Source organism: Indicator indicator, chromosome 30 (genome assembly GCF_027791375.1).
Source record: "Indicator indicator isolate 239-I01 chromosome 30, UM_Iind_1.1, whole genome shotgun sequence".
NCBI lineage: Eukaryota > Metazoa > Chordata > Aves > Piciformes > Indicatoridae > Indicator > Indicator indicator.
This window is the reverse complement of record NC_072039.1, coordinates 2510653-2535952: the sequence shown is the minus strand read 5'-3', so window position 1 is coordinate 2535952 and position 25300 is coordinate 2510653. Positions and strand designations below refer to the sequence as shown.

The 25300-nt window shown below is 42.7% G+C and overlaps 1 protein-coding gene across 1 annotated transcript; it reads right to left on the bottom strand.

Moving 5' to 3' along the window:
* Window positions 1-1895: 1895 nt before the first annotated feature.
* PPM1D (protein phosphatase, Mg2+/Mn2+ dependent 1D) lies at window positions 1896-25300 on the bottom strand. The gene is made up of 6 exons (XM_054394272.1): window positions 24847-25300; window positions 17781-18009; window positions 15240-15364; window positions 6745-6935; window positions 5919-6161; window positions 1896-2472 (listed from the first exon to the last, which is right to left on the bottom strand). The coding sequence occupies exons 1-6, from the start codon at window positions 25298-25300 to the stop codon at window positions 1918-1920; spliced, it is 1797 nt and encodes a 598-aa protein (XP_054250247.1). The 3' UTR covers window positions 1896-1917.

Here is a 25300-nt window from a genome sequence, read left to right as displayed (position 1 = left end):
CTCCTCATTAAAGAAAAAAAGCTATTTCTATATTGCCGCTGTTGAACATTTTGTACAAAATGCCAGGATCAGATCCAAAATAAAGCTATGTGGGGTTGCTTCCTAAGCCAAACAGCCACAGCAAAGGGGAGAGTATCACACTGAATGGTAGGGGTTGGAAGGGACCTCTGGAGCTCATCTACTCCAACCCCCTGCCAGAGCAGGGTCTCCTACAGCAGGTTGCACAGGACACTGTCCAGGCAGGTTTGGAATAACTCCAGAGGTGGACACTCTACCACCTCTCTCTTTAGATGGAACATCCTGTGTTCATGTCTGTGCCCATTACCCCTTGTACTGTCACTGGATCCACTGAAAAAAGCCTGGTCCCATCCTCCTGAGACCCAAACTTTGAGTACTTTCAAGCACTCCCTTCAGTCTTCTCTAGGCTAAAAAGCCCTACATCCCTCAGCCTTTCTTCATAAGGGAGATCACAGAATGGTTGGGGTTGGACGGGACATCAAAAGATCATCTAATCCAACCTGCTTACCCTAAAAAAAGGACATCTTTCACTACATCAGGTTACTCCATACCCTGTCCAGCCTGACTGTGAAAACGTTCAATGATGGAGCATTCACAACTTCTCTGGGCAACCTCTTACAATGTGTCACCACCCTCGTGGTAAAGAATTTCATCCTTATATCTAATCTAAACCTACCCTCTTCCAGTTTAAAATCATTGCCCCCTGTCTTATCACTCACAGGCCCTGGTAACGTCTTCTAGCAGCTCTTTGTAGCCCTTTGCTGTATCCTCTCAAGCAGTTTCTTGTCCTTCTTGAACTGGGGAACCTAGAAGTGGACACAATACAGACTAATGAAAGCAAAATAAATATGCTCAACAGAACATAATTCAAAAACAACAAGAGGCATCCCCATCATTTTTTTAGTGTTTTATTTTAGGTGAACATACACATGGTCCACAGACTGAATGAAAATAGTCATAAAATAATTTAAGAACTTCTGTTGAAAGATATTAGCAGCACCATTGGTATTGGAATAGCAGAAACTTCATGTCTCCAGCTTTATGCCTGGATTAAAAAAAAAAAAAAAACAACAAAATGCCATCATTTATAACAGGGGGTAGGGAATGGCTTTCCTGGGATGATTTTGGGAGTTTTAAAACCACACACATTGTTTTTTTGCTAAATACTATTTTTTTTGACAATTAATGTTACCACCCCCCCCCAAAAAAAAAAAAAAAAAACAGCTAAATAAGATACTGCATAGTATTTTAATTACCATAAAGAAATGGACATTGAGCTGTGTAAAAAGCAAGCCTCAACATCTGTTTCCACGTGCACTTCCTTTTTTTTTTGTTTGTCCTTTTTTTTTTTTTTGAGTAGAGAAATCTAAAATTTAAAAAGTAAAATATAGACCTGGTGTATTCTCTAAAAGACACACTTTAGGTGGAAGGGATCATCCTACGAAAATACATTATCTTCCATTATTCTGTTTAATAATTTACTTTAGTTAAAAACATTGTGAAAGTCTCCTCACAGGAATACAAATTCAGAACTTTTAGTAAATTAACCAAAAAAAAGAAAAAAAAAAAGATTCTTATTTTGTTAAAACGAGGTTTAAGCCCCCGCTTAACAATTATACAAGGGAGAGACTACATTTATATGAAGGAATACAAATTTACACACATTTTACAGTAACTTATACCCTACACATCTACAAAATTCACAGTTATAATACAAGCAAGTACAAGGCTGGGATAAAGCTGTTGGATACAAAAAAAAAAAAAGTTTCTACTTTAAAAAAAAACTGGGGGAGGGGGAGGGGAGGGGAGGGAGAAGAGAGTTTCCAAAAAACTTCTGCACCAACTTTCAAACTCTAAAAATCAGACCACCAAAACTTCACCTCCTTAGGCAGAGAGCCCTCAGCAAACGCAGAGGGCTTTGCGGGGCGGATGGAAGAGCGAACTGCTGAGCTTCTTCTGGCCCCGCAGGCTGCGGCGCATGGTCAGCTGCTTGGAGCTCTTGCGTGGGGGCGTTGGGGACAGGCCTTCTGCCTGCACACTCATGTTTCGACTCAGGCCACGTCTCGGCTTCTTCAGAGCTGGGCCAGAGTTGGATTCTTCCAATGTCCTTTTAAAGTTTGCTGTGGGTGTCCTCTCTGCATCTTGGGCTTTTGTTTGGCCGTTAGAAGATGCCTTGAAGCCTTTTTGGTCCGTGCCTGAATTTGTGGGGTTGGAAGAGGAGAGACTGACTGACAAACCATTGCTGTAGGATTCCTGTATCCTCAAAGCTAAGGCTTTGCTGCATTTCTCCTCCTGTGGGCCTGAATCCTTCGGGGTTGCTCCTGGTGAAGGTGAACTGCCTTTGGCAATCTCATTTGGCAGCTCTAAATACTTTTCTGAGATCATGTTGCTGTGCATGAGAGGAGGAACAGGCTCGGAAGCATTCAGTCGTGGCCAGGGGTCATCTTCTAAAAGCTGAGGGAAAAGAGGAAGAAAAAAAATTTAGGCATAGATGTAATTATTTCATCTGCATTGTCCTTTGAGGGTAGAGACAACATGTGACAGAACTTCTCTAAACATCATCAGGGCCAGAAAAATCCTGCTCTAAAACAGTTCTCTCTTCTCCATGCTGAAAGGCAGAAGCCAATTGAGACTGTGGATCTGAACTTGGGACTTTGTGTGCACCAACTTCATAAAAGGATTTATTTCAATCACCCAAGCTGCATATGCCTGATAATGGCAGACAGGTCATCTTTTCGTTCAGAAGCTGCTCAGAGCTGCTCAGCCTGGGTGCCTTACTTGCTCTGCTATAAAACGCTGAGGAAGCTGCCTGGATGTGCTGTTAATTTAGGTGGCCATGCAGAAACACAATCCCTAGGACCTTCAGCAGTGGCATTCTCCAACATGACTTCAATGCCTGATACAAGCACCTACCCTGCCTTCTGAAGCCTTTACACATCATCAGATGGCCAAGCAGAAAACACCTTCTAACCTTTGTTACCTTCAGAATTCTTAGTTACTGCATAACCAGGTTATCAGGGAGACTGACAAACTGCATCGTAGGTGTCCTGACCACACACACAAAGGTGGAGCATCACACAGAGCCCATCTAAAAATAGTTACTGTTTGCTGAGCAGAGGAGCACATTTTATTGCCTAGTTTTATGGTCTATATCTTAGACAGAAAGAAGATTGAGAATGAAGATTAGGAAGAAATTATTTACAGTGAGGGTGGTGAGACACTGGAAGAGGTTGCCCAGGGAAGCTGTAGATGTCCCCTCCCTGGAGGTGTTCAGGGCCAGGCTGGATGAGGCCTTGAGCAACCTGGGCTAGTGGAAGGTGTCCCTGCCCATGGCTGGGGGATGGGAACTAGTTGATCTTTAAGATCCCTTCCAAACCAAACCATTTTATGATTCTACAGATGTGTGCATCTACCCACTCGCTGTGAGGTACAGTCATTCTGGACATTGAAGAGAAGCTCCTTGATAAGATGCCTTGAGAGCCAGCGTCTTTTTGAACTCTACCTTCAGCTACTCATCCCACCTGCAGCCTTCCACAAGTGTTTTTGCTTCAGTCTCAGTTTTACCAACAGGAAAATGGGGACAATACTTGCTTTGACTAGACACAGGGGAATTATGAAAACGAGCATTTATGCAGTGCCCTGAAGGCAGAAATTATGACCTTATTAAAGATTTAATTGTAAAGAACTCCCTGGTTACTCAGAGAGTCCTTCAAAAGGAAATTTCAAGGCCACATTACTCTAAATACCATCAGTGGAAGTCAATGACTATTGTAAGAAAATAAGGTGCTGAAAACTCAAATGCACACAGAGATGAATCGGAGTAAGGCAGTGAACATCTCAGATGCATGAACAGTGCTTTTGAAGTCACAACCCAGAACAACCTGAGCTCGCCCTCAGGAGGGGCCCCAAGACTGCTCAGCACTTTGGAAAAAAAATAATCTAATACTAAGGATGAATAAAAGGCACTCTGAAAGAGAAAACAGAATTGTTTCTAGCATCTAGATCTGGGTTTCCACTGCCTCCTACTTCCCTGTTTCTCCCAGCGTGTAGATAAAACTATTTAGATAATATTCTTTTACTACAGAGCAACATAAGCATGAAGACGTTCGTGGATTCAGATTCATAGAATGGTTTGGGTAGGAAGGGACCTTTAAGATCATCCAGTTCCAACCCCCCAGCCATAGGCAGGGATTCCTCCCAATAGATCAGGTTGCTCAAGGCCTCATCCAACCTGGCCTCAAACACCTTCAGGAACGGGACATCCACAACCTGCCTGGCCAACCTGTTGCAATGTCTCACCACCCTCACTGTAAAGAATTTCTTTCTGAATGGTATTTTAGAGGTTATTCTTCAACTCTGTTCTTGCAGAACCAGTAAGAAAGCCAGATGACACACACTGAGCAGCTCTGCCAACAACACTTCATCTGCTTCATTCCATTTTTGACATTGTGTCTCTAGCCATGACTTAGGTTTTATGTTTTTATTGTGCAAGAGGCTGAATGCCGTGGCTCTTGCTGCCAACATCTTTTGTTTGGTACAAACAGCTGAGATTGGATACGGCGCTGGGCAGCCAGATGAAGTCAGAGGACAGACTGCTAAAGAGGGATGTAATGAACCAAGACAAATAAGACATGAGTCACCAATTGCATTTCTCAACAATCTAATAAATCAAATTTTATCGCTGGCCTCAGGAATACTTGAATTAATTTGGTATTAGTAATTGTTGCCAGAAGGATATGCAATTAAGAAATATTTCTGTTTAATTGAGAAACTTCACTTTGGTCTTCATCTATTTCCAATCTAATTGTTTTGGAAGGTAGCAGCTGTTAAGAGGCAAGGCTGCCTGTGCTTCCCTCAGCTCTCTGAGTATCACAAGCAAGTATCCTTTCCATTGCCACCTCTCAGTGCCACTCACCTGTCCTCTCTGGGCTATAATCTTACCACAATCTCCAGGAGTTCAGACTGAAATGGGGAACCACCTCTCCTTTCTTTACAGCAACTGTAGTTGTCAGTAAAATCCCTCGTCAGTAAAATCCAACAGCAATTTGATAAGAAGATTAATTACCACCCTAAATTAGAGCATACATTTACCTGCAGCTTTGTGAACCAAGCTGTTGCTTCACTGTTCTGCAAATGGATATCCTCTATTGTCATACTTTTTTTTTTGTAATCAATAAATTACAGCTTAATAATTTTAACTTTACACTTTTGATTTTGAGGAAAACACTGAGCCAAGAGCACTTCTCCATACACGGAATTTTACTCAGAAGGCTCCCATGAAGGCTTTATAAATGAAAACCCTACAGCCTAGCCTGTACAGAACCAAACTTTATGATGATCTTTTTCCTTCCATTGTGGCTCTTATCTATCTGATAAACTTCTTTGTACTAGGAAAAGGATAACACTGCTCTGGATGGTGTAATTACTAAACATACTCACAGCTAACTAGACAACATTCTTGTTTTGCAATCAAACATATGTGGAGACAACTGCTCGACATTTCATTTATTACAATCTGCCTGGAGACATTTGGTTTTCCTCAAGTATTTCATTCTGAAAGCCTTTTCCTGTCCCTTCTCACACTTCTTTTCTTCTGGTATTTACAGTACTCTGTAAACAGGACAATTGGATGCTTGTTATTAAAGCAGAAACCTGGATTATATTAATACTTTAATTTTAAAAACTCCTGAGAAAATAGGATCCATGTTTTCAAACTGATGACACCAGTTCTAGTTTAACCCTAGAGAAGAAAACCTTTTGTATTAAAATAGAATTAATACAAAGACCTGGAGCCAGTCAGAAGAAATCTCTACTAGGGGAGGAAAAGGAAAACTACTAAGTGTTTAGTGGGCTTCACACTCCAAAGTAGAACATTTGCAACACTGAAAAAAACTTGTTACCTTGACAGGGGGAGTACAGCAGCGGGAGGGTGTCATGACATTCATATCAGGGCTGCTATAGCAGGGACTCTCTGCCAAGTTGAGATATAATTCCTCTTCATTTTCCAAGTTGCTTTTGCTGTCCTGCAGCGGGGAGATGCAGATGACAATGGCGCTGGTGTTATCTGCACGAAGCATGCGCTGCCTCCACCGCCCCAGGGCTCTGTTCACCAGCATCTTGGCACAAGACTGGCGGTGCTCTCCCTTTAGGTTACAAGAGAGGGACAGAGAAAGCAATCAGGGTCACTTTACTTGATAAACAGAAGATGGACAGCTCATGGGGCACAGCCTAAGATGTACATTCTTATCTATTATAGAATCACAGAATGGTAGGGACCTCCTGAGATCATCAAGTCCAATCCCCCTGCCAAAGCAGGATCACATAGGGCAGGTCGCACAGGAATGCATCCATGTGGGTCTTAAAAGCCTTCAGAGAAGGAAACTCCACAACCTCTCTGAGCAGCTTGCTCCAGTGTTCTGTCACCTTTACAGTAAAGAAGTTTTTCCTCCTTCCTCATGTTGAGATGGAACTTCCTGGTTCCAGTTTGTATCTATTGCCCCTTGTCCTATCACAAGACACTACTTACAAGAGACTGGATCCTTTCTTCTTCACATTAACACAGATGGCAACTGACATCACAGCATCAGCCACATGGTAACAGCTTACATATTGTGGCAAAGCCATGAATATGCCTCAACAAAGGTACTTTTCATACATGCCAGACTAAGGAATTTTTAGGAGAAGGTGGTATTAAATTTCCACAATGGCTTAGAGCATTGCTCTTACCATGAAGTATTTTTTCTCCTCGTGATCCTGGCACATGGAGATAGCGTCTTGAGGTGGGATCATGTTCCACAATCCATCACTGCCAAGGATAATGTATTTGTGCTTCTGGGGATCAATTGTGTGCACACTAGTGTCAGGTTCAGGAGACACAACAAATTCACCACTGTAAAAGTCGTAGCTCCAAAGATCACCTAGTGAACAAGAAAATGGTTTTGAATTGTTAGATTGCACATGAAAACGTGAATCCTGGGAACTACAGAAAACTGTTCCCACCACTCTCAGGTCACAAACAGGAACACAAAGTGATTTCAGCACAGTTACTGTTCTGCTGCTGTCACTTTCTGAGCATAGTTTTTAATATATGGCTATTTAAACAAAAACACATTCAAACCAACCTGTGTTTACAAGAGGTCTTCCACTCCCTTAAGACTAAGATTTTCAGAAGAAAGGGAATATAACAGATGAGTATCTAGAAAACAGCGAGACCTCAATATCCAAATGAAAATGCATCTGAACAACTCAAGCTCTCCACAAAGAAATAAAGCCTCATTCTGCTGAATCCACAATTAACTTGCAAAAACCTGCCTTTCCAGTTACAGGGGCAGTTCAAACACTGCAGACAAAATCCTCACTCCCATCTTGCACAAGCAGTCACAGTACAGCTTATACAACTAGGCTGCAGTTTGGCAGGGAGGATCACAAAGACCTTTCTTCTCCCCAGCTTCACACACAGTATTAGATCTCACTCTGTATCACCATGTCACTGCTGCTCTGCACACCTATAAGCCAGGCTTGTTAGGAAGAAAAACAGCAACAAACCAAACCCCAAACTAAACCCTTCACCTTTTCACACTCAAGGTACCAAATTGCCTTGTTTCTGTTTTTTAAACCTGAGCTCCTCCACAGCCATCCAAGCAATACGGAACCCCATGGCTCTGACTGGCTGTGTGTTTTGTGCATGCAGGTGCAACAGAGAAGGGATAAAGGGAGAGGGGTAAAGGAGGGCAGACTGAAACCTTTCACCTATTAATTTCTCCTTCCCTCATCCTCCCTCAGCATTAGCATCACTTTCAAAGCCACGCAGTCCCCTGTTAAGTATCTTTCCAGCTGAACACCATGTGCCAAATTTTGGAGCTGGAAAGAGGCCACAGGAACACAAGTAAATGCCTGGGTTCCAGCAGAAAATGAGAGCCTAAAGCCTCTCCCCTGGAAGGCCTCATGCAGTGAACCTTTCTATTTTTAAATCTCCCTTGCTACACAAATGAGTTTGGGGTCACCTCACCAGGAACCATGGCCTGAACTGAATCTGAGGTGACACATTTGAGTCAGAACATCTGCTGGTTCAAGTTCTTCCTCCAAACCATTCTCAAAATTAAACTACTCCATTTCTGTATCCATTTCTTTCTATTTATGAGGTGTACTTGAAAAATAAGAACTTCCTCTAAGGCTGGGCCTTTAAATGAAGAATGGTTGCATGCCATGCTAACACCTTCTCTTCCTTCTTTCTTTAAGTGCTCAGAAGTATCTTCCTATAGTGATAAGCAACAAAAAAGTAACATTATTTGCAAGCACTGGTTAGATCTTTCTGTGATGAATGCATGGCTTTAAAAGTAGAAATTAATTAAAACGTCAGAGCTGAACAGCATACAGAAGGTCAAGAACTCCAGGTTAAGAGTAAGGTTTTTGTCAGGTTTGGTTTTTTTTTCCTTTGCTTTTTGCTGGTTTCAGAAAGCATGCCTGCAGCCTTCATCCAAATCCATCACAACCCTTTTAAAGATAATAAATAAGCTTTTTGTCTTCCTACTTCCTTCCATTAGCTTTGCCTCAAGCTATCAACCAGCTGAAAAGACTCTTCCAGAATCAGGAAAGGGAATACTTCAACTCAATTACTGGGCTGTAGCAAGAGCGGATGGATGGTCCATCCTCATTAAAGGACCAATTCACCTTCATTGCAGCAGCAGCAAACACACGCTTCTAATAAGTGCTAATTAAAAGCCCAGCCTGCCTGTGTAGAGGTGCACTCTCCCTCTGCAGACTCCTGACAAAGCCAGCCAGCTGGCAACAGGATCAAAATAAATACTGTAGCAGCTCCAGAATAGCAATTATTGTACATGAGAAGTCTGGATGAGCTGAGAGTTCTTCACATCATGTCTGTCGTGGACACAGCAGGCACAATAAACAAGATCTTGGGATCTTACAATCCCCCGGTCTTGGAAACAGAAGCAGCAGTAATTTCCAACATGTGTTAATATTTTTATGCTTTTACTTGCTCGTTTGGTCATCCTTATTCAGGAGAGATGACAAATGTTATTAGCTGAATCATTTGCTTTTATTAAAAATACTGTGCTGCCTGATAAAAATAACCTGGTGCTAAATAATTTTGGTTCATCTCCATACATGTCGTCAAGCCCATCTGCTGCTCTTCTGGAGAAAACAGCTGAGTAAGAACCAGACTCATTTCAGAGAATCTTCCTCCAAGAGGAAGAAAGCTCCTCACAGGGCTAATGGGCAATATTTCATGGCTCTAACCGGGACTGACCATTGGCAGGACTGCATCAAGAGAACTTCATGTGAAGAATAACTCACAGATCCTTCATCTCCAAGCCAGCAAAGGCCAGTCCATGGCACTAGGGTGGGTACTTAGGTACTTTTTTTTTTTTTTTCTCTTTTTCCTAAAGGGCAGAGCACCACAGATGCAGTCAGAGCTTTTTAGAGCTGTTGCATAGATAGAATGCTCCTGTCAGCTGTCTGCCTGTCTCTGGCCAGCTGGCCAGCACAGCATCCACAGAGGCTGAGGAATGCATGACAAACTTAGGAGGAGTCACTTCACATGGCACTCTCTGCCACAATTCAGGGAAGGAAAAAGGAAGAGGAAAGTAAGCTAGGAAGCATAGAACACTTAGAATCATAGAATCAGTCGGGGTTGGAAGGGGACCACAAGGATCATCTAGTTCCAACCCCCCTGCCATGGGCAGGGACACCTCACACTACATCAGGCTGGCCAGAGCCTCATCCAGCCTGGCCTTAAACACCTCCAGGGATGGGGCCACAACCACCTCCCTGGGCAACCCGTTCCAGGCTCTCACCACTCTCATGGTGAAAAAATTCTTCCCAGGCTTTTCAAAGTACTCTGGAATCTTTAGTTCTGTCCCAAAGTAAGCAGACAGGCAAGTGACCCTTTAGCAGACTGGGAAGCCAAGATAGCAAGATGATGTGAGATGCCAAAGGGTAGTATTACACAACTGGAACGCCAGGTTCTCAGACTTCACTTTGTGAGCCCTACTATTTTTATTCTGAATTAAAACCCAAACCTTTACAAAAAGGCAACAAGCTGCTTCTCTACAAACTTACACACCAGGAATATTTCTTTTCCAAACAAACAAAGGTATCAATGCAGTTTGTTCCATATTTTCAGGGGAAAAAAAAAAATCATACTTGTTTGTTAGTCAAGCCTCAAACCAGAATAATACACAGGGATCTGCACAAAAATTACACTGCATGTGTAATTAAATGTTTGAAATGAAATACTAAAAAAGCAGGAAATTAATTTAACTACATATAAAAGCATCAAAGTATATAGTCTCTCCTATCTGCTTACTATTACCTTTAAAAATACAATATTAGAAAAAAAATCCCTACTTGTAAGTCAGCCTCTGCCAGGGAAGCAATTGAAGTTCCAAACAAAAACACCCATCATATAAATAGACTGGATTGGATTAAGCCCAAAGCCTTCTTACAGCAAAAGCATGTCCAGAAGTCACATAAATCAAAGTCCTTCATTTGTGTTTTTGGAGCATGCTGTTTTGAATACAAAAATCTCTTTTGGTTTTAATAGAGGAAAGAAGAGTTTACTTGAAATAAGTCAGCCCAAAACGAAAACCTAGTTTGATTAATCCCAGATCTTTTTACATCAGAGTTTTATCTAACAGGTCTGTTCGTACAAAGAGAAGACTTGCTGGACTTCCCTTTTTCACTGTCAGAGAAGCAGCAAATCTCAGCAAGGGTACAGACAGCAACCACTGAAAACTACCCAAGCTGAGCTGGAGTGGGAAAATTTTCACCAAAACTCATGGCAGCCTAGTTCCATAGCCACAAGAGGGCATGTTTACAGCAGTCTGAAGATGAATGCAACACAAGCTTCTGCTCACACATCCCAGGAATAGCTAAAGACAGTTCAGTCATCTCTATCCTCTTTTCTAGGGTCTCATGGTATGCACCTCCAGAGAGCTTCACAAAACCACTGTGGCATCCAGAAAGTGGCTCTGGAAAACAGCTTCCATGTTACTGTGAGAGCAAACATTCTTGTAGCACCTATACACTGAACATTTACCATTCTGGTACATAACTCTTTAGGAGCCAGCAGGAAATTCATGTTCTTCTGAGAAGTCAAACCTGTATAGTAGAGGCCACACCACCTAAAATATGGGTTGAATCCATTATATTTCTCATTAAAAAAAAAAAACAAAAAACAAAACAAAACAGGGAAAAGATGCTGCATGTTGCCACATGAATGAGCAGTTTAACTAACGGGCTCTTGGTTCATGTTTCATCATCCATTACTAAAAAAAAAAAAAAAGAAACCACACACCCCAAACGGCTACAATCCTGCAAGGCAATCCCTTACTACACAGCCCCTTGGACAGCTGCAGATTTTGGCTTTGTGTTAGTTCCCATGAAAAAGGGAGAGGGAGGAGGAGGGAAAAGAGTCCATTAAAGATTTACTTGATTTAGACCTGAACTAATTTACCAACAAGAGAGATCCTGTATGATTTAAAAACCAATCCAGACCCATTGCTACCAGCACACCACACCAGTCAGCTTGTTCAGCTGAGCGACAGCTGAGGATATGAACTTAAACAGCAACTTAAGAAAACTGCAAAATTGGTTTATTCCATTTTTCTGTGATAAGTTCAACACATGGGAACAAAACACATCACCCTGTACACTTGGAGCCTTGTGCTTATTATCCCAGACATAAGTTTAAATCAGTCTATTTAGACAGATTCATAAAATAGTTTGGATTGGAAAGGACCTTAAAATCATCTATTTCCAGCCCCCCTCCCCTGGGCAGGGACCTCTTCCACTAGCCCAGGTTGCCCAAGGCCTCATCCAACCTGGCCTGGAACACTTCCAGGGAGAGGGCATCCACAGCCTCCCTGGGCAACCTGTTCCAGTGTCCCTCCACCCTCACTGTAAAGAATTTCTTCATAATCTCCAGTCTAAATCTACCCTCTCAAGCTTCAATCCATTCCTTTTCATCTTACCACTACAAGCCTTTGTAAAAAGTCCCTCCCCTGTTTTCTTGTAGCCCCCCCTTCAGGTACTGGAAGACTGCTATATGGCCTCCTCAGAGCCTTCTCTTCTCCAGGCTGAACAGATGGCAGAGCTAAAACCTAACCTTTCTGCTAGCATTTATCTGGCCATTGCAGGTCATCTCCCCAAGACATGCAGGGCAGCATGCTCACAGTGCCTTCCTGAGTGCCATGTGGAGTTACTGTCTCTACAGGGAGACAACAACAAGGCACCATGCAGCACTCCCAGGCTTTTCCAAACATACAACCAAGTTACATGATGGCTTGCTGCCATTGAGCAGCTGCTCTATGGTATCCAGCAATGTGCACACTCACAGCCTTGGGGATTCAAGCACTGTGAGTTATCTCACACCTGTTTTATGGACAGGCTTGAAAAACAGAGAGCTACCATGAAACTCTGGGTGCCAGGAAACTTCCTCAAATGATTACACACCAAGGAAACCAAATGCTCTTCTGATTAGAATTGCAAGTCCTGAAGTGACAAGTTCTGAGACTCCACATGAATTGTAAGTATCTATTCTAAGGCAAACTGGCAAACTGTTATGGGGCTATAAGTAAGTTAACCATTACTTAAATGCAGGAGTATAATAAAAAGCACATACCACAAATGCTTCTTTTAGGGCAGGAAGACATTGCAGATAATCAGAAGGGTAAAAGGAATGTCAACAGAATTAATCTGGCCAGAAGGACTTCTATTGCACCAGGATTTTTCCTGCTGCCCAAATACCCAACCAATCCATTATTTTTCCACAGTGTTTCTATTCCTGCTATTTCAAAAGCTGTTGCTGTACTCCTTCTAATGAGTGCTAGATTTAAGGACTGAATGAGACTACATCAAAATATTCTGAAGTGTTGGAAAAGAAAGACAAACTTAAAAAAGAAAATAAATCTATGTTCTAAATTTTTTTTGGGGGGAGGGGTTATTCAGATAATCTTCCTCTCTAGGTTTCTTTCCATGGCGCAGAGCAGCATCAAGACTCTTGCTCTCCTACTAAAGATTATTGTCCAATTATTATCCAGCCTAGGATCTGTATGGGATTTCTGTCAAGAATAACAAGCAAGCTTGGATGCAGCCAAAAGACTCAGTGTGTTAGACGTTAGTGGGATTGACTGGAGTATTGGTAACCAGTGTACGTCAACACAGGCAGTTCTTACTCCGCTTGGAGAGGCTCCAAGGCAGCCGTGCTGTGCCAAGCAGGGTAGCAATCTGGGAGGCAGCCAAGAGGTCGAGCAGGCCTCACCAGCATGAATGCAAATGGCATTAGTGGTGGTAGGTCTTTTGTAAGCAGCGTAAGGGGCATGCTGGCCTCAGAAAGAAGTTAAATCCTGTTTCCAAACTGTGAGCATCTGTGCACCATCTGGGTCCCACGGAGCACAGCAGCTGTGTTCCTTTCTCCAGGAGGTTTGTCACACCTCCTCAGAAAGGGATGGGAAGAGGCTATGGAGGCTCCTTGAGCAAGCAAACACCAAAACACTGTCAAATTGTAAATGTGTTCCTCCACGAACTGAAGAAGCTAAAGCTCTCTCAGGTTTCCAAATCTGCCAACTTGTGTACCCGAGAACTGCTAAAAAGACAGGAGGCCTCGTTTCTTGGACCCAGAACTCTCCAGCAATCATCTTTGCTCACAGAATGGGAAAGAAGGTAAGGGGGCTAACAGATGTATCATTCCTTGAGTTCCCATCTGCACACAAAACCCAGTCAAAGCCTTTTGTTCAAACTGCTGAGATGAACTGGATTAAAAGTCAGGGAGCTATTTAGACAAACAACAAACTCACAGGAATGAAAGATTCACCAAAATTAAGCATCTACTTTTTGTAACCCAGGAGGATTGAGTTCTGCAAAGAAGGGGAGAGGATGGATGAAGATTTCTGTTTGCTAGTCATCTATTAATCCTGGAGAGTCATACTTGAGTCAGGTTTACTAACCATAATATAAGCACCTACCTTGCCTCAAACATGACACACAAGGATTTCTAAGATATAGAGAAAAATGTCCAGATGATTTTTATTAAGAGATCATCATTCAGTCAGCTGTGACTCCTGCCCTTACAGACAGCTACCTTTTCCAATATTAGTTATCACTGCAAAATTCTTCAAAGCCCTGGACAAATCCACATGAAACAGGTATCCCTGTCTCTGAAACACGACACAGCAAGGCTCTGTATTATCAAGATGACCACAGTCCCAGGAACAGACTGTCCCCATGACACACTGCCAGCTGATTTAGGAACACTGACAACACTATCACATAACTGTCAAGCTTGCCAAGGAGAAATTAAGTCACAGGATGGTTTTCACAGGTAAAAATATGGTATCACATTGCCATAAAAATCAAACTTATACTGGGTGTACCTGGATAGAGAACTCTTCACTGAGGCAAAGGGAGGAAGGAATCAAAATGAACTGCAGAAGACTGGAATTCTGCTAAGAAATTTAAGCAACAAATCTGACCGGGAAACACTAACACTCATGAGCAAGAGGTATCCAAAGATTAAGTTATGAAGTACTTCCAAAGACCAATCATAACAAGTTTGCTAGGTGCTGTAATACACCTTTTTGACCTCCAAATTATAGTTTCCCATTACTAATACTCTTGCAAAGGCAAGTCATGGATAAAACACAGATTTGACTTTCATCCCTTTGTTCATCCTTGCAACCTGATCTAGTGTGATGTGTCCCTGCCCATGGCAGAGGGGTAGGAACTAGATGATCCTTGAGGTCCCTTCCAACCCTGACAATTCTGTGATTCTAATAAGTCTTGAAAGATAACAGATTCACCACAAAAGGCAGACCAAAATAATTGGTCTGCTATGCAGCCAAAGATACTCTTACCACCACCTAGTCGAAAATTACAGGCAAGAAGATGGCAAATGTGCTCTCCATCTTGGAGACACATATTGCTTTGTACATTATTTCCAATAGAAACCCTTCTCCCAATCCTTGTAAGACTGACATGTTGCAGGGAAGGTCCTTTCCTCACCAACAACACCTTCTATAGCTTTATTTGAAGAATGGAATCCATGTTGTATTAAAAATACTTTTAAAGGCCCAGACTTCCAGCCAGCCTTGTAATCAAGGCAAGTAAACTCCTCCGAATGACATGTTTTGGCATGACAGGCTGTAATTCAGTGCTGGTGGCTTGATGCAGTGGTGTTCCACTTTCCAAGCACCAGTTTGACTTACCAAGTGCTCTGGCAACTGCCAGGAAGGGAATCTGGTCAATGACAGTGCTGCGGCGTACAGGGCCGTTGTGAGTCAGGCGAGGTCTCTTCCAGACGACGCGATTCACACCAGACTTGTTGATCACACTGAAACCATCAGAAAGAGGCAGGGGTCAAAAAGGACAAATGGAACCATCAGCTTATTTCGATGACACAAAACCAGTTCAATATGCAAATGTGGAGTCAATAATGAGAGGACCCCCCCAAGGAAGTCCACAGCACAACTTATTTCAAACCACACTTTCTCCTAGACAGTTTCATTTTCATATTAAGCCAAAGGGAAAAGTGAGAGATGAAGGGCAGAAGAAAAGAAAAAGGAGGGGAATGAAGACCTGGGAGAAATTCTGGCTGGCTGCAACAAACAGATGTATCTTTTTAATCTGTCAGGAAAAAAACAACTGAATTTGCTTTCCTCAGATGAGGGCCATCAACATCAACTCACTTGGGTGGAAATATCCTGTAGTTCCTCCTTCAGTCTGCTCCATCTGCTAACTTTTGGCAGCAAAGAGCAGCACAGTATAGTTGAAAAAACAAAAGAGAAAGGAGCAGCCTCCTGTAGGGATTTCCTTAATGGTGCTCCAAGGTGAGGCAGAAAGAAAAGAGAAATTGTTCATAGTTGCTATTTGCCAAAAGCAGGTGACAGGAAAAAACAGCTCTGCATTTGAATGTGAACACCTGCTTGAAGGCACTGAGTACTGCCTTTAGTTTTCACAGATGGCATTGGAAGGGTCAAAGGAGAAGCTATAGGGCACATAAATGGGGCAGCTGCTATCAGGCAGAGGAGGCAGGGATGAAAGAAGAACAGGGAAAGTATGAGCCATGGAAGAAAAAACAGTATTAGAACAAAGAAGTAGCAAAACTTGGTCCCAACCAAGTTAAGAACTAGTGACTTAAAAGCCAGCTTTTATCCAAGGAACAGCCATTGGTAATTAGGAACTGAGAAGTTCTGGAACAGCCTCAAGATTCCTCATACTAAAGCTATTCAAGATGCACTTCCTGAGACTTCAAAGGCCTTAACAACAAGGGCATATTTAGCTCCATCCTTGCCATACACAGTGCAAAGTCACAAACATCACATCCTAAAAAAAAAAAAAAACAAACCCAAAAAACTCATCCACTTGTGCAACTTACGACCACACAAACTTCAGTCATCATCTGAAAGAAGACCTCATCCCACACTTGGAGGCTTACAGGAAAAGACCATTTTTAATCAAAGACTCAGTTATGGCTCTCCCATTAACTATTCTCAATCTGCTCTGATGAAAGAGGAGACATCAATAAGCAGAGCTGCATATTTCTATCTCACTCCTACCACTTGCCTCACAACAGCCTGCAACAGCCAGCCTGGGAAAAAACCAGGAACACCAGTAAAAATACTGGGGGGTGGGGAGGGGAAGTTAACCATTCCTGTTCAATCAAAAGTTCCAGAGAATGCTTCTCTGAAGCTTCAGAGATTTTCAGTCTGAGCTACACAACTTGGAAATCCACACAATCACAAGTACTAACCTAGCAAAACTGTTATCCTTTCTGCAAAGCTACCAGTAGAGCTAACTGATCAACATCCACCTGCCAGAGATACAAGCATCTGAAGGTTAATGAGCTGACAAGGTTCTCATACCAATGATGTCAACAGGAAAACCTTCAGTGGTCTTTGCCTCTGAACTGCTAAGAGAAGGAAACTGTGCCCATCCATCTGGTGCTGGGAAGAACAGAGAGCTCCTGTGAAGCTACGCCAAATGCAAGCCCTGAGGTTTGTCTCAAAACATTAGTGCCATCTGACAAACCTGCCTGCCTTCCTCCTCACTCACAGGGAACACACACCAACCACAACCCAGAGATGTTCTAACATCTGCCAGCTCTTGACAGTGAAGAAATGAAAGATATGCATTAAAACGTGGTATGATGATGTTAAGTTCATACTTAAGCGCAGAAAATGTAGTATCTTGCTTCAAACCTAAAAATGTTTATGTCCCTTAAATAGAAGCTTTGAAGAGCCTACTCAACAGCTGCCATTCTCACCTCAGTAATAATGCAGAATGAGAAATCAGAGTATTTTGTGTCAAAACCACTCTGTTTCTGCCATTTGACAAAACAGCTTCTATCATTATCTGTATGGAAAAACATTTCCCCCCCCCTAGATTCCTCAGACCTTAGGAAACTAGGTCAAATTTCAATATGTTCACTTGAAAAGTTTTCAGTGAACATTTTGAATTGTAACCACACCTCAGCTGCAGGGGAACCCACCAGGAAATCGAACTTTTGTTTATATCATAAACCCCAAGCAAAAAGCACAACAGTGTAAAAAGGGATCACTGCAACTTACTCCCCAACAAGCTAGGAAAAAAATCTAAACAGAGCACAGAGAGGGAAGAAATATAGTGTGAGAGATTCACCAGCTTGCTTGTCCCCCTCAGAACAAACACACTTAAGCCTAATTCAGTTCAGAAAGACACCCATAGCACCTGGAGATCAAAACTGAAGTAAAAAGCACAGCGACAGTTACCTGCCCCCGAGACCTTCAATCCTCTCCCTTTCCTTTGGAAGTTCTGGCTTGTGGTCCTGTGTCACCTCCACAGCTCTCACAAAGTCATCTTTGGGGTCATCCTGGACTCCCAGCACCACTCCTGAATCGCCAACGTGAGCAACATACATCTTTGACCCGCGGATAATGACCACACTGGCAGTAGTTCCTGACGTGCTCGGCAGACCTGTCATGGTCTTCGGCCACTCTGCTGCAACGACAAAGCAAGAGAAAAGAGAAAAATGCCTTTAGTCTCAATTCAGTGCAACTGGGAACGTTTTGAAGACTGAGATGCAGGGTGCGTCCCAGAGGCTTGTGCAATGTTACAATACTGAGTACTTAACTACAGTATGGCCAGGCAAGCAGTGCCCTCAGGTTCCCACTGCTCTCACAACATCCCTCCCTTAGCTACAGCTTGAACTGACACAAACACCGCAGCTCTGAGATGGGATTCAAACCACCACCTCCTCCTGTTTAATATTCCAAGCATCACTAGAAGGAGATGGGGGAAGATGTGCTCTGTGAGCACTGAACAGGACTGATCAAGTGTTTTCCTAAACTCTCCTGTTCCCTTCCCTGTCTGAAGAGGTAGAAACATCATCGATTAGGTCATTTTGTCTGGCCACCTGAGTGGCAATCATGTTGCCTGCGCATTCCTGACCCCCTCGGAAGGAAGGAAAATGCTGCTTTACTTCATATGCTGAACAACGTTGTGAGGTGAATAACATCTCAACTCTTTTTTTTTCATGTTTCCTTTGGGAGGGCTCAATAATGCAGACTATTTAAGTATGCTATCCATAAGCCAACACAGCATCTTCTGCAGAAGATAGCTCTTGAATTCAGAGCTATAAAATACTTATAACTAGCATGAACTACATAGTTAGGGAAATCTTTTCTCAACTGTTTTGCCCTCAAAACACTTGTGGTATTCCTACTATATTCTCCCCATTTATGTCCAATCCAAATTCCTCTTTCATGCCATTTCCTGTCTATTTTTCTGTCTACAAACCCATAGAACCATAGAACTGTTGAGTTTGGAAGAGACCTTTGAGATCACCACTCACCTAGAGCTCAGAACCCTATCACTACTGCTAAGCTACTACCACTAAACCACATCCCTCAGCACCACATCCACGCATCTTTTAAACACCTCCAGGGACGGTGACCCCACCACCTCCCTGGACAGCCTGTTCCAATGCCTGAGAACCCTTTGCATGACGACATTTTCCCTACCATCCAACCTGAACCACCTGAACCTCCCTTGGCACAACCTGAGCTCAATCTTCCCAACATCCCAACTAAGACTACCCATAGGAGTCCAGTAGCCTCAGAAAACATGATTCAAGTTCCCAGTTTTCAGTTGATTTTAACTGTCAACAACAACCTCATGTTTCTTCTTCACTGCACCCACTCATGTCTTCAGACAAACTCTGATGGGAGACTCATCTCCTTGTCACATTCTATCTTCTGCACTTCACAAGTCACATTCACAGAGTACAACACAAAAATTCCACTCTGCTGCACACACTATTTGCAGGAAACACCCAAGTCAGACTGCCAAGGCACTATATATTTTCCTATGGCACAACAAACACACAAGAAAACCAAAACAAAACAGAATCAGGCCTTTCCCTCCAAAAACAGGTATTTTAACCTTCTTAAGTAAAAAACAGAAATAAAAGATTAGGAATTTCCTAAGTTCTAGTGCCACTGAATGATGTTCAGATGCCTGAGGCAAGCAAGCAGTGGAAGGAGTGCTGAAGGAGAAGCAGAGATTATACAGACAATCTGATGATAAAAGCTGCACTTCCTCTGTGTTAGCTCCCAAGATATCCAGCACAATTTAAACATTTAAGTTCTAAGTTCTAACTTTGTGTTCTGAATACTAAAAGACACTTTCTCCCTTGGAGTAGCTTTATTTCAAGAACATGAGCATTCAGTCAGCTTATTGGAAGTACTTTGTCTCGCAGTTTTAACTGTGGGTAGTAAATCTAACACGTTCCAAATAGAAGGCAAATGAGGGAGGACACCAACTGGTAATGAGGACTTCAACCATGCACTTCACAGAAAACAAGCTGCAACTAATGAGTTTCTGTCAGTGTAACAACCCCTCAATAGCAATAAAATATATTAGAGAGTCAAATCAGTCTTTATTGGAATGAAGAGCACGGAGAATGCAATCACCCACTTATGAGAAACAGAATGATACAGCAGCCTCAGGTTTCAGGCTCCAACAGAACCAGAAATTAAATCTGCCTGTTGTCAAGGGATTTTAGTTTATGCCTTTCTCCTCTTTAGAGAGAAGTATTACACATAGCAAAGCATATTCCTTTCTCTAGAAGCTCTGTATCATCAGAAATTAACCAAAGTGCCAGAACTCCTGAGTTTTCTTCCCAACTCAAGCATTAAAAATTGAAGCCACTTACCCAACTCCTCCCACATATCAGGAACATGTTTTTATCAGTCTTGTAACTTAAGCAGTAAGAGATCTTTCTAAACTGACTTTTCCCTACTTAAAAAACCCCACCCTTCATTCAGTTTTCTAACTCTGAGGTCATAAACTCAAGTGGTTTTATAGCTGGCACATCAGCTGGCAAATTGGAATCTTCACCTGCTAGCTCAGCCAGGAAGTACAAACTATGTTGCTTCATGAAATGTGACTGGTTGCATCTTCTTTATTCATTTGAAAAAATAAAAAACATTTCAGTGCAAACTATATGGAACTCCTAAAACCAAACATACACAGGACAGTACAACCAAGAAAGTTTTATTGCTTCCTGAATTTTTTTTCTCCATGCTACACTGGCCCTCAAAACCCACAAAATGCTATTTTTAAAGACTACTTTTGTTACCTTTTCTGGTTCTTGTATTTAGATGCAAGGTATGAGCTAAAACATTCTTTTGACTAGCCCTATATTTATTTTAGACGATACCACAAGAGTCCAGCTGATCAGGTGTGGTCAAAAGGTATTTTCTCCTCTGACAAATTAGCAGAGAATATACACTAATTCATGGAAAACATATACTAATTCACATTTAAGAACAACAGCACATTAAACTTGCTTTGATAGAAATATCAGCTCCAGACACTGTTCTTATTTCAATATACTCATAACACTTCCTTCCCTGCCTGGCCACACCATCTCAAATCAAAACACAAGCTTTTCCTTAAACCCATAACTGGCATTAATAACATGTCTTCAAGGTTAACTGTATTCCACACCATCCCTTTTTGAGTTTAAACTTCACTTCAGTAAGTTCACATCAAATCTGTGCCCATTTTTTGTGCCACACCAGATAGACATAATAAAAGAAATTTTGAAATCACAACCAAACTCTCAAAACTAAAGTCACACTTCAAAGGCACACCTGAAATGTTCAGGGACGATATACCACTTCTACAGCTTTAGCAACAGAGAAACACCTCAAGGTAGCCCTCTGGGAAAACAAAGATAGGCAAACATTCCCTAATTCTGTATTTACTGCCATGAATTATTATGCTCTGTACTAGGAATATTGGTATGTCCCAGGATGGGCATGACTCCACTACAGCTAGAGGGTTTGAGAGCTGAAAATCACATCCTTCACGGAACAGTGCAGTGCACACACTGACCCACCTGAGTGAAGAGAGTAGGAAGCAAACCCACATCTGCGTCTAGCAGTGAACTGACAACACTGCCTGTCACAGGCTCTCACAATACCTGCCCACAAAATGCCACATTTTCCACTTTAACAGATGCACTTCCCACTCTTCCAAGGAAAAAAAAGAATGCATGTTAAGTGTTCAAGCCATCTGAAGCATCACATTTAAAATCCAGTTCGTTCCTTCTAACAACAGACAGTTTCAAGAGACAAATCCACTCAGCTTTCCAGGACTGCAGACTGTTTATATGCAACTCACAATTACTTCTTTTTACACTCTTCTTCTGCCAGAGGGACTGGAGAGAGTTCACTGGATTTATATACATAAAATCAAACTATGACACCTCATTGCAAATTAGTTTGACTCAAAAAATCTTATTAAAGTTTCAAAAAATAAATGCTATATGAACTTCTAATACAGCAGCAGACCAGACCACAAGAATTTTGTTAGCCTAAAAACATGGATGGCCAACCGGTCTGATTCTTTTCAGGTAAGAACACATACATAAAAATCCTAAATATCTCCAAGCATAATCCTGAAAGTATGACTCTGCAGTGAAAATTACAAAAAAAAAAAAAAAAAAAAAAAAAAAACACCACCTTGTTATTACACAAGAGATGAAAATATTATTTGACTTTTACTGCTTCAATTAAATTTAATGGGAAGAGTTATAACCAAAGCAGAATTATGCAGCTCTTTCTAAACTCTAACTCTATGCTGAAAAATGCTTTTAATACTATTAAGCTAAATACAACATTTAAAAAAAGCTCTTGGCTACACAAATAATGAATTATCAAGGAAATATAAACCTGCACAAGTCCCACCAAAATCTAGGACCTCCTGAGTGTGCTTCTGCCACTGTCAGCTGTAGAAACAGGCTTCAAATTAGAACTTTTACTCTGGAAATCACAGAATGGTTTACATTGGAAGGAATCTTAAAGATCATCTAATTCCAACCTCCCTGACATGGGCAGGGATACCTCCTACTAGACCAGACTGCCCAAGGCCCCATCCAACCTGTCTCTGAAACTACCCTTTAGTACAGATAATTTTACTACTGTAAAAATAACACAAAAAAACCCATCATCAATGACAGAGGTATTTTTCTGGTTTAATTTTTCTGGTACTCATCATCAATACATTCTCTGTCTATCACAGGAGATAGCCACTGGGTTGACCCTACAGCTTCCAAGAACTAATAAAGCAGTCGAGTACAAGATCCTCTTCCCATGTCCATCAACTGGTGCAACAAAGGCTCCAAAAAATCCATCACACTCTCCTGTCCTATTTCAAGATACCAAAAGGCCCAGCCTCCTTTTCATGTTCACAGTGTCACCAATACACAGTTAAAGGGTTCCTCTACAAAGGAAGATACAAAAAATTATTTACTAGAAGTAAAATTTGCACTGGGATTTTGTAAGAGCTATAAACTAGACGTAGTAATGCTTGTGGCCCATAAAACTCTAGCTGTTATGCACACAGAGCAGCAATCAGACCACACTGTGTAGAAGTTTACTATGTACACTACCTACAACTGTCATCAAATGCTCAGAGTCAGAGCTATGTTGTTTCTCACAACAAGTTAAATTGGCACCACAACCCAAGAACTATTTGGTAAACACTCATTACTAAAATAGTGTTTCCTGCATTCTGTCACTTCACTCCACCTCTCTGCATTTCATATTCACACACAGTAATAGTGACAGATCAGAGATACTACAACCAGAAAATGAAACTCCTTATCTTTCTTTCCCATATTATCTTCCCCTATTCACACATCTTTCTTCTTACCATGCAAGTCTGCAACCTAGGAGGTCGTGTACCACTCCTTCCCCAGCATTAAGGCTGTGATCAAATTCTGCTGCTTCTAAAACTCACACCCTTTCCTTTCTGTCCCGTATCAGCATGTCCTCAACCATATTATTTCTTCCCCTGTATCTTTTCAAGTATCTGACACTTGCACAACTTCTCTATTTTGCTATTGAAGAAAAAAAGGAAAAAGAAAATGAAACTGTTTTGACACTATAATCCCTTCCTTCATGAATCACTTCTTTGAAACTCCACAGTGCTCTCAGTGCAATTCTTGCCTGTTGTGTTTGCCTCCAAAGCCCAACTGTCACTATCACTGTCTTGTGTTTCTAATCTACTTTTACCGTTGTTCCCCTCCTGCCTGTCTGGTTTCATAGGCTGTTTGCTGTTATTTTTCCTTTCTGGGGTATTTGAATGCATAAATGCATACACAATGCACACATGCTCTACACATTACATAAAAACAACAACAACCTGCACCTTACCATGAAAAAGAAACTCAATTCTGCAGTCTCACCAGATCTCAAGGAGAAGGAAGAGTACAGGAATTATTACTGTCACCTGTCCTGTCACTCTCCCCTCCTTTCCCCTTACCTATTCAGGACCTCAACTTCTAGCCTACAATCCATAAAATCTTCAAGTGGTTTCTACTTCTTTTGAGCTTGGTGTCTGTTTTGTCATCTACATTGCATATTCCCCAATGCTCAAACAATGAGCAAACAGCCACCCTTCATGCAACAGCCACATTTCAAATCCTGCCATCAGGGCTCGACAGAAACAACTGAAATCTAGGCACAGTTACGGGGAAAACACTGTCCCAGCATGTTTAAGTTTGCTAGATTTACTTATTTTTTTTTCTTTTTCTTCTCTCCTTTTCATGATACTCCGGACAAGGGAAATCTAAAGGAGGGTTCTGTGCAATTCCCCAAAGCAAAAAGATAAAGACTTCCCAATAAATCGAATTTGGAGACACGACTGAAAACAAACTGCAACTCTGTAACCACATAATTTTCAGCTACATAACACAATCATTCTACAATGTGTCCTCGCCCCCTGATTCTATCTTCTCTCCCACTGTTTGCTCTCGCGTTTTCCTTGTTTTACTGAATTAATTAATTCAACAGCTCAAATCAGATCCTGCTTTTAACTGCCCTATTCTTTGCAGACAGAAGGTAGCGATGCTACAGCAGCAGCGCGGGTGCCCAGCTCCCAAGCAGAGAGGGAGGGAGGCTTTCGAACACGCACCTCACAATAGTGCGGGAGGGCCGGGCGAGGAAGGGGGGGTGGAAAAGGCGGCTAAAACGTCCCACGCTCAGGGGATACCAGCTTAAGGGGAAAGGGAGACATCGACGCCTCGGGGTGATGTTGAGGGGACGTAAGTGGACAAGGGAATTTGCTGTCCCCTTCGTTCTCATTGCAGGGCCCTGGAGAAAGGAGAAGAGGAACCCAGGGGAGAGTCACCGTCAGGCGCGGCGGCCGGGCGGAAAGGCCCCGGACCGGCCGCATTTTACGTGCCCCAACGGGGACCAAGGCAGGAGGGGACAGGAGCCCGGCGGAGCGGGGGCGGCTGAAAGGCACCAGTCGCTTGCAACTTACGCAGCTTCTTCCACATGGCCCGGTGGCAAGCGATGAAGCCCTTGCGCAGGGCCGCGCAGACCGCGGCCGGCTCCGCCGAGCAGAAGCCCTTCTGCTTCTTGATGAAGCCCCACAGGTTCTCCCGGGCGAATTGGGCCGCCTCCCGCCCTCCGTGCCCGTCGCACACGGCGAAGAAGGCCACGGAGCGACGCGGGCGCCGGCCAGAGCCGGGGCCGGGCGGCAGCGCTCCCTCCTCTGGCGCCCTCGGGCTCCCTCCTCTTCGCCGGCCGCTCTCGACGAGGGGATCAGCCGGGCGCGGGCCTCCTCCGGCCGCCGCTCCGCCTTTGTGCGGGTGGCCGCGCTCCGCCTCAGCCGGTGGCTCGGGCTCCACCACGATCTGGGTTACGTCCTCCATGTATTTTCTGCCGCCCTGGTCGGAGTACACGCTCACCCCCAGCGAGTACAGCCCCTCCAT